This window comes from Panicum hallii, chromosome 9 (genome assembly GCF_002211085.1).
Source record: "Panicum hallii strain FIL2 chromosome 9, PHallii_v3.1, whole genome shotgun sequence".
NCBI classification, from domain to species: domain Eukaryota; kingdom Viridiplantae; phylum Streptophyta; class Magnoliopsida; order Poales; family Poaceae; genus Panicum; species Panicum hallii.
The window spans coordinates 65,206,404-65,216,620 of NC_038050.1; the positions used below are offsets into that span (position 1 = coordinate 65,206,404).

Consider the following 10,217-nt stretch of genomic DNA (forward strand, 5'->3'; position numbering starts at 1 on the left):
CCGACATGCACCAGCTCTTCATGTACACGGTTGGACAATGCTCTTTTGCAAAGCTGCTTCTTCCGTGTGAGCATGCCACACACCAAATCGCAGGCCAAAGCACACCAGCACAAGAACTAAGACCGGAAGATCACAATATCTGAACGAACACCGCCATTATTGCATTTAATAATAAACATACTAAATGCCAGCAGAGATTAATTTACACAATACCTTATACCAAAATTGTACATTTCTATTCCACCATTATGCCACCAAAAAAAGGACAAGAAAAAATTCCACCTTTGGGAGTTTGCAGGGAAAGGCTCCTGGACTACGTTATTGAGTTGGGAGCAAATGGTATATACATGATACAACCAGGTCCAACTGAGGACCCCGCTTGTTTGATGCTCCAATATCTACCTAAAGCCATCTTAGCCCATGCATTTCAGTAGCCATGGGGTGAATTCCAGGAATTCTAGGCCTCTCCAGCGATTCATCGAATCATCAAGGGCTCCTTTTCATTGGATTTTCACCGGCCACCACCGATCCATATGCATATGCATACAATGACTATTGGTGGAAAATATTGGCCATTTCTAGCCACAGAGCTTGGCAGATTTAGTCACCCCCAGGAAGTCAGCTACGATTTCCTCCAGGAGATCTTCTTGCAAGATACTCCCAATATCACTCCCTACCAGATAGGCACCATCTTCAGAACCAGCCCACTCTACACTCAAGAGCAGGCCTTCCTGATTAAACTCCATCTCTTCCTGTAGCTGGACCACCCTTTGCCACACCATCTCAGCAAACTCATCCTGGTCCCATCTTGGCGAGCATATCCTCAACAATCCATTTGAACAACTCTGCATTAGAGAGGTGATTATATCCTGGAGAACAACACTTGTGATATCGAACAAGAGCTTCCTCTCAGCTGGTGGCCATAAAATGAGGAAGCCGTACTTGTTTTCAAGTTCATCATATAAATCAGGGCCTGCAGGACACTCCAGTAAGTAGCAGTTTTCAAGCAGATCATCCTGGTTGGCAGTATGAATGCCCAAACCAGTAAGCATATCAAGCACGTAGGAGAAATCCCTCTCTTCTTCATCCCTAAAAGCCTGGGATTCCTCTATTTCAGGAAGTGGCTGACATGCCGCCTTGTCATCACTCAATATAAAAAGCTCAGTGCCATCTCCACTATCTGTAGTTTCCCTCTTGAGAAGCTGAAGTTGCATTCTGAGCTCTGCAATATTTACAATAAATCAAATTCAAGAACTGAGATTAAGAAGGAAGACAAATCAGCTAAAAAAATTGATCACATGCCTTGAAGATCTGCGCTAATTTTCTCAAAGTCTCCTGAGTAAACATCTTCGGCATCCATGGAAGAATCAAGAACTGACACTGGACTTTGCTGGTCATCTTTGTTGGAGCTCGTTGGCGATTCTGATCCATTAGGTGGAATACAAAGGGTTTGATTGTCATCCCCTTGGTGATCATCAATCTCCACAGGAGAATCTGATCCTATTCGGGGATCATAAACGATTGGGTAATCATCAGCATGATGGTATTCAATCCGCTCATCCTGAATTCAAAATCGTTGGAAGTTACTAGGCATGACATGGAAAAAAAGCAAACCTCCAAATGACCACAAAGGCAATATGATAGTATGCACATGTGAAAACAGAGAAATCAGTGGTTGTGACAAATGGAGTAGTGCACATTTCATGCTTCCAGCAGAACATAGTGAGTGCAAACTAAAAGGTAAATACAAAAGAAGGAATGGTATCTTTGAACCTTAATACATAAACAAATCAGAGGAAATTCAAATGGTTTGTTCAAAAGAAAGTGCCTGCATGGCTGAAAACTCTCTAGAGGGAAGAAGAGGAAAGAAATAATGTAATAAGAGTGCTTGTACCTTAGTCACCAGATCATCGAGATTAGGGTCAAGAAGGCAGTCATCTATTGCTGCTGCTGTCTGTTTAAGCATTTGCTTGTTCTGTCCAGTAGAAGAAAGAGGTGCTTTATTACAGCCAGGGATTGCAGAACTGGCACCCAGAACACCTACTGCATCTAGTTCATTGTCAGGATTTGCAGGATGTAGTGACTGTTCAGATGTACTCCGTGGCACGACAGTACTATTAACTGGCTCCTCGTAATTTACGTGTATCTCACGTTCAACTACCATTCTTTCCTCATTATCTGGGGACATCAGATCAGATTCATCACCATGTATTGTAGAATCTCTACCTAGAGATTGTCTTTGCCTGCCACGACATGCATACTCAGAATAGTGGGGTCCCACCTTAAGAACATCTTTAAGCATTGAAAACTCATTATATCTAACACTACCCGCTCTTTTTCTACTGTTCGATTTTTGAACTCCACGGATGAAGGATGGTGGAAGAGACTTGGACCTTGTCAATTTACTAGTAGCCATGTCTCTCCAACCATCATTGGTGCTGATGCCAAGAGGATAGACGCATGAGCCTTGCATTCTATCACTCTGGACCTCTCCCTTGGGACATTTCCTGCATGAGATTTTATGGGTAGCAACTTTTGATGCATCCTGATCTGAGAGAGCAAGCACATCCCCGAGCGTGCTGAAGCCATCACTATCAGTTACTTGATCCTGACACTGATGGGTCTTCTTCCATCTGTTAGAGAGGTGTTTCTTTGCTTCCTTGCTTACTGATGTTTCAGTTGAATATGTTGGTGAAGAGTTGAAGCTGGAAGAAGCCCAAACATCACATATCTCAGAAGATCTATGAATTGCCTCTGGAGTTTTGAGCTTATTAACAGATGGCAGGAACTGTGACCTTCCATCTGAAGCAAGAGTTATGGTCTCCGATTTGGTATGTTTCCTACTTCCACCCCTAGCAGCTCTCATTTGTTTGGTGATCTCCCTAGCAATTTCTCTAGATCCCTTCCCCATACGGCTTAATGTTTCCGAATCTCCAAGGGGCACCTGACACATGTAATCTTCAGTATATGGACTCCATCTACCAACATCCTGATATTCTTTGTGCCTCCTATTATCAGAATGAGGGATTTCATGATGCAGGGGAAGGGCTCCTTCAACATCATGAGGTTTGTCAAGACTTGGCTTCAAGACAACAATCCGGGTGGGACAGCCTCGTTTTCCAGTATTTTCCTGGTGACTGGACCTTGACAGTTTCTGCCTCAATGAACCAGACTCTTCTTTCAGGGATTGAGAGGACATGTTAGAATATTGTTTCCTCAAAGAATGTTTCACTTCCTTTTGCTCATTAAAGTTGCTCTTGGTGCCAGTAACTTGATTTCTTCGAGATGGCTTCAATATCGTGATGCAGTTTGCAGTAGATGATGGAGAACGAGAACCATGACTATGCGGGTCCCTTCGGACAACAGGATCAAATTTTTGAAGAAATTCCAACAAAACATCCCTGTTAGATACTAATGCATCAAGTGTCTCATTAAATTCTTCTGACATATGAAGGGATTCGTCATTAGAAAGACGCTTGGCATCTATAAATTTCTGCCTTATGTAATCTATATCAGCACCGTCAACCTTGTCAAATCTGGAACTTGTATTTCCATTTTTAGATCTTGGGCTCCGGTGCATCTTTGTTTTTGTGGCCTCCATAACTTCGAAGACATCAATGATATCGTCAGCGCTTCTCCTGTGTGGAATGCCTTCGTGTAAACCATTTCGATCATGAAAACCACCAGGTGAAGTCTTTGGTGCATGACTTTGGGTACATCTATGCTGCTTATGGGTTCCAGATGAAGGCAGTGAATCAAGGCCCATTAGCCTCCCTACAGCACCTGGTGAAATGTGCCTAGCATTGATATCATTTGAGAATTCTTCGTCTATTAGCATTTTCATTGGTACAACACTGGCTTTTCTTGATTTACTTTGCCTGTTTACCACAGCAAACTGAGGAGGGAAAAGAGAGAGAGAGGGCATAGCAATTCATTAGTTAGCTCTTGCATTGGCACAGTAAGTTCAAGAAATAATCAGTTGATAAAAGTATAAAGTTTAATAGATGAAGATGCAAATGATACAATAAAGAATACCATTTAAGACATGTTTAAATTACACCAATAACATATGGATCGCAGCTTTATGGTATAGTTTCAATAAGTCTTAAATTCTTGAACTCCAAACATGTGAATCATATTCATATGATACACATCTTGAACTAAATACAGATAACTCACCACAGAATCAGATAGTATCCCTGGATAAGTTGTTTGTTTTATCGAGGACACAACTCCTGAATTCAAAAGCAAAGGTATGGTAATTAATCTCGGCAGGTCAAAAACAACAATGACAGCAGTAGCATCATGATAAAATATCAAGCAGAAGATATTTCATGACGAACAGGATTTGTAACACCACAAGGGGAAGGTTGCAAATGCAATTCACTTGTTCCTAGACTCCACCTAGAAGTAAAATGAATACAAAGATATCTATTGCTGGGCTCAATCAGAAAGTCGTCACAAGGAATATAATTCATAATTTACTAGAAATTAATATGGAAGCACACATCTGAGAGAAAGGAATTTACTGGAAATTAATATGGAAGTACACATCTGAGAGAAAGGTACTTTAGAAGGAAGCATAAGCATCCATAAGCATCAAAGATTCAAAGTGTTCATGCAGCGTGTTCCCATGTTGCCATTTATTTCTTAAGATAACAAACTCATACAACTTTGTTTCAGCAATTTAAAATTGAAGCAATGTCAGTCATCAGCTCATCCAGAAACCATAACTTCGTGGAACACCCACAGAATATTTGTGGAAAACATTTGCACAATACTGAGTGAATGAAGCTCAATTCAGAAATACAACCTTGATGTTGATTAAGCATTTATGACAAAAGAAACTTTCCATTTGGACTCTTTAGGGGATCACTGGTGGAACCCGAGGGGCCCTCAACATCTAAATATGTTATTGCTGCTACAACTATATAGCTACATAACCTTTCATCACATGGAGCCTCTATGAAGGACACGTCACAATTCGCAACTAATCATCTGCATGGTTCAAGGAGATGTAACAAGCCAGAACCACATAGACAAGGTACAAACTTTGTAGGACCACCCAACAAACACAAACCGTGAACAAGAGCGCACAGTATTTGCTTCAATTCCACATAGCATTAAATTGAATTTCTACAACCCCAAGTACTTCCTTTAAAGAACAAGCAGAAGGGATCCAGAGCAAGTTTCACTCTTAGTGCTTAAGCTAGTTGTACTTTCTTCTATAACTAAGTGACAAATCCATTTTTATCAAATATTTGCATAGTGATTAGCATATGAAGACCACTTGGCCATGAACCTTTACGGCATCCAACAGACAAGAGTACACAGAATAGAATAATTTAATGCTTTAACTTATATATCCAGCAAATTACCAGCAAGGGAGGTTTCTTTGCGTGATCTTGTGGGAATTGACAAGTTGACAGCACCATACATTTCATTTATGCAACTATAAATTCTACAGTCTGCAGTACTCCAATAATTCAAGGCACGCAATGCTGTAGAAATTTATTCCAATACGGCAAAACTGGATGGGAAATTACATCGTTTTCATGCTTGGTTTTAAAATTGCCCTAGAACTCGTGCAGAATCTAGGCCACTGCAGCTTCAAATGAAAGGACAGTAAAGAAAAAGAAAAGAATTGTCCGCCAAAATGGTTTGAAATTGGAAGAAAGAATCTTTCTCTCTCCAATAAAGGCATGACTAAGACCTAAAGTCCACGAGAAAGCTATGTCCGCGCAGCCTAAAACAGGGGCTTTAGAAAAGATTACACGCCCTTTCACTCAGCTATGTCAAATCTTCAAGAACAAATTTGATTTATGCCAAACTATTTGTCCTGAGAAATCAAATTATTAGCTAATGCGCACAAACCCGGAAAAGGACGTCTTTTCCAACACCAAACTTCACCTCTACGAAGTGGATATGACGGTGAAAAGACGGGATTTAATTCAAAACATAAAGCGAAAACCTAAAAATGGATTTTGACGAATGTGCAAGCAATCCCAAGCTCCCGATAGCAGCACCAGAACTACGAAGGGGGAGAAAACGAAAAATATGTCCTAATCCCCTAAGGGCGAAGCAAGAGAAAAATAACCCCAACAACCATCACTATCCAAGATCAAAGATGGGATCTTCATCACATGGACTCCATAAGCTAAAAAAACAACTTGCGCAGAAAAGAACCCGAAATTTCAAGAGAGAAATCAAGGAGCATTATAAGAATCCGCAATAAGAAAGTAGGCACGCGCGTACCTTGGTGATCGGAGCTGGGGACGGTGGAGCGCGCGGCATTCCGCTCCGACGAACCGTCGCCCTCTCTCCGCCGCGATCTGCCGCGCGCAATGCTCGCCATGCTCACCTCCGTTCCTGTGCCCGACCAGATGCGGCGACGAAGCAATCTCTCATCCGCTGCGCGCAAGCGGGCGACGAGAGAGAGAGAGAGAGAGAGAGAGAGAGAGAGAGAGAGAGGTGGACTCTGAGAGCTAAACGGGCGAGTCGATTTTGAGTGGGAGGGAGGACCGGAAGAGGACGACGACGGGGAAATAGGCCCGTTTATTTCGTCTGCCGTTCCTTGTCTCTCTCGTCTCTCCTCTCTGGAGTCTGGTGGCCTGTTTCTCTCTCTAAAATCTCGCTTACGTATATGGGGTTTTGTATCTGTCAGTTTCTTCTCCCCTTCTCTCTCTCTATCTCCAATCTATGTCACTCTATCTCTTTTTTTAAGCCTATATCTACCAGCAGTACAGTATCTCTACTGAATTAATTTTGCCATAGCTTGTCATGCACTCTGTGCTTTTATTTGGTTTTTGTTTTGCCCCTAGGCCCCTCAACAATATTTTATTAGAAGTATCGCTATATTGTGCTTTTCAGTTTTCACCTTTATCATTAGAAGGGCTTAAAGGTGGATCATTAGGGTCTGCTTGCAATCATCATTTTCGCCACACGGCGTTGTTTAGGTCCATTTAAAGATCAATGCTAATCATTCTCGGGGGGTGATCGCATTTATGCTAGTATAGTACTAACGTCGCCGCCAAAGGATTCCAAAATTACCGCCAAAACATTACAAGAATGGATATTACTATGTGATCGCCGATGCTTCTTTCCGTTTGCAACTAGAAATCACACGGATAAGAAATAGCTTAATGACACAATGTAAAGCTCAATATAAATCTAAAACGCTTATATTGTTTCAGCCAGCCTACAATCAATTCTTGAGCTGTGTGATCATCGATACTCCCTATAACTTCTACTATATACAAGTCACAAGTGTAATGCTAATTTAATCTTCAAACATTTTGTTTGCACTTGATACTAGAAACGGCGGTTTTACTAATGTCATCCCGTAGTTTCAAAAGCAAAGGTCCAAATTCAAAACTGTAGACAAGTGGACTTTTGTGTATAGCCATTCCGTAACCCAAAACCAGACCACGTCCATAGATACTTGCATTTGCATATACAGCGGCACAGGCGGGCAGTTGGACAAAAGAGAAGCCCAGCGCACAATCCCCAAGTCCTACTCTCCAAGCCACCGGTCCCCAAGGCACGTGAAATTTTCGAAGCAAGGGGGCCGATCTGCAAAAGGCGCCTAGCACGGTCAGCCACTCAGCCACGCAGAAGAACCCAGAAATTGTTTCCCCATCGCGCGATCGGACCACTCAGCCATGGTCCGTGCCCACAGTACACCCCGCCCAGGACCACCTCTGCCGGGGGTGGGTCCGCCGCTCACACGTGTGGATCGACGGTCTAGCGACTAGCGAGCAGGGACCCCGGTGCACCCGGTCCATGTCCACGCGCCCGCCCTCGCGCAGCAACATCCGCGCTTGGGGCTTGGGATGCCGCTGCCGTTGCGCTGCTGCCTCCCAAAGCGCGAGCGGCCTACGTGGACAGACTCCCGCTTGGCCCCACGCGTCGGCCAGAGAATACCACTGATCAAAGTCGCGTCCTCGGGCCCACCGCGCCGCGGAGCAAGACATGCGGGGCCCCATTTTAGCAGCCGTTGGTGTGCCCGGGGCCTGCCTGCGCTTGGTGGGGTGGGGAGGTGGGACCGGACCCTAGGCGTCGTGCGGATCGTCTGCGAGCGCCCGCGCTTGTTCTCTAGCGGTGCGTGGCTCTAGACGTCGGGGGGAGAGAGAGAGGGAGAGAGGGGGGCCCACGTGCAGGGAACAGGCGCATCGGCAGGTAGGGCGGGGGCCTGATCGGCGCCGGCGAGCGATAATGGCGGCGGGGAAGGCCGGAAGGGAAAACGACCGGAAGGATACGGCCGCCCGTGGCGTGTCGCGTCGATGCAAGTGGGTAGGCGACGCCGCAGCTGCAACTCGGTCGCGGGGCCTTCAATTCGGGACACCCGGGATGTGAAGCCTCGTTACTATTCAGTCCTACGAAACGACGCACGTGCACGATTTTATGCACACGGAGAATCTTTCGATGGCACATGTTGAAGCTGTAGCAGTACCGTTCCAATCCACGGCAACACCAATGCACTGGTGCTGAAATGCTCTATCTACGGATTCTCGTGCTGGACTTTGAAGGAAGGATCCACACGGGTACTGTGCCGCCGGGGCAAAGAACACAAGAGCCCAGCAGTGGGTGTGCATGGCAGCACGGCATGCGCCTAGAGTCAACGAGATTCCTCACCTCGCGTGCCGCGCTCGTATCCCCGACGCGCGGGTCGCTAGTGGCGCCGCGCCGCTACCTGCTGCGGCGTGCGGGGGAAGGAGCTTGCAGTGCCGGAGGCAGGCAGGGCGGCAGGGCTTTTCGTACACGACAGCGCCCGTTCCTTCCCTTGAATTACGCGGCGAGGTCTCATGACGAGGTACTCGCACGCCCGTGCCGAGGGGAAGTGGTTGTACGGGGCAGGAGCAGGCAGCGGCCAGCGCGCACGGGAATGTGATTAGTCCTATCCGTGTTGGCACGAGGTCGCCGCGCTCTATTTTGGTTCCTGCACGGACGTGATTCTCCAATGCAACCTCACCAGACACGCCCCCGGGCCCCGAATCCTAGTCCAAACGGAGTCCTAATCTGACGGCTTTATCAGCGTTCATGGCAGCTTTGACAAGACAGATCGACCCTTTTACTCTCACCGTCGGTGTCCTTTCGTGCCAGTCACCATACGGTCGCAAAATCAAGGGCAAAGCTAGAGGATCCGATGAGGGGGGTGGCGCGTTACGCTTTGGCAGCATCCCGCGCACGTGGCGGGAGCGACAACACGACACGGCCGCCACCGCACACCATACATACAAAAGTAAAGTAGTAGTAGTAGACTAGTAGTATCGTGCTAGTATATCGCACGTCGAAGTTGACACTTGACAGTGCTGGCCGCCATTTCCGGGCATCAATCATACACGCGGCAAGCCGCCAGCCCGTCTTGCGTGCGTGGAAGCTGAATTTGGCGCGGCGCGCGGACCCAAGATGTCGACGGATCGGCCGGAACTTGCCACTAATTTAATCTGCGGCACCTACCGAATGTTGTCCGCGTCATCTAACGAAAATTTCGTCGCAATCAAAATGCCCAACCAAAAAAGAAACAGAAATATCGTATGCAAAATCCCTCAATTATTGCCGTGCCGTCCCAGGCTCGCCGCTTTGCCCGAAGAAGAAAGCGGCGCGCCGGCGTGGCCGACTGGCCGTGGAATGTCGGGGCGTACGCGACACTGGAGAGGACGTGACTGGCGACGGGACGATTGCAAGTCAGATCGGCTCCCCACCCGTCTGATCCGCCGCGACCTGCAGGGCCGCGGCAATAAAGGGCTCACCACCGCACCGGGCAGCCGGCGACGATGGGTGTGCTGCGCAACTACAGGTGCAGCTGCACGCCGCCGAGGGGAAGGCTCGCCGCGTCGCGCGCATGTGCGTGCGTCCCACGGAGCGCCGGGAGCTGGGGGCCGTGCCGGCGAGGCCCACCGTCAGGGAGACGACGGCTCGCGCGGGCACCGGTGTTGCCGTGGCAGACAGTGTAGGGCAGCCTGGGACTGACGACCGAGCGCCAGGGAGACGCAACCTGAATACCTGATGCTTCTTTGGGAGACGCAACCTGAATACCTGATGCTTCTTTCTTGTTCCCTCTTTAGCGGCCCCCTCGTTTTCTCGACGGGCCCGGCTGCCTCACTGTTTCGCCAGCACGGCTTAGGCACTCGGAAACGGAGAAAGCCAGCGTGTGTCTCGACGCGACACTAGTGCCGCATTTCGAATTTCGACACTAGTGACACTCGAGCTCATTT

The 10,217-nt window shown here is 47.1% G+C and overlaps 1 protein-coding gene across 1 annotated transcript; it reads right to left on the reverse strand.

Moving 5' to 3' along the window:
- Positions 1-140: 140 nt before the first annotated feature.
- Positions 141-6,504, reverse strand: LOC112875818. The gene is made up of 5 exons (XM_025939800.1): positions 6,256-6,504; positions 4,180-4,235; positions 1,895-3,895; positions 1,303-1,561; positions 141-1,222 (listed from the first exon to the last, which is right to left on the reverse strand). The coding sequence occupies exons 1-5, from the start codon at positions 6,353-6,355 to the stop codon at positions 579-581; spliced, it is 3,060 nt and encodes a 1,019-aa protein (XP_025795585.1). The 5' UTR covers positions 6,356-6,504; the 3' UTR covers positions 141-578.
- Between the last annotated feature and the right edge of the window lie 3,713 nt (positions 6,505-10,217).

Excerpts from the sequence above, each read along its gene's own strand:
- LOC112875818 (XM_025939800.1), bottom strand. The coding sequence starts at position 6,355 with ATGGCGAGCATTGCGCGCGGCAGATCGCGGCGGAGAGAGGGCGACGGT. Across the intron at positions 4,236-6,255 it reads CCCCAGCTCCGATCACCAAG|GAGTTGTGTCCTCGATAAAA; the intron begins GTACGCGCGTGC and ends TTTTGAATTCAG. Across the intron at positions 1,223-1,302 it reads AATTAGCGCAGATCTTCAAG|AGCTCAGAATGCAACTTCAG; the intron begins GCATGTGATCAA and ends TAAATATTGCAG.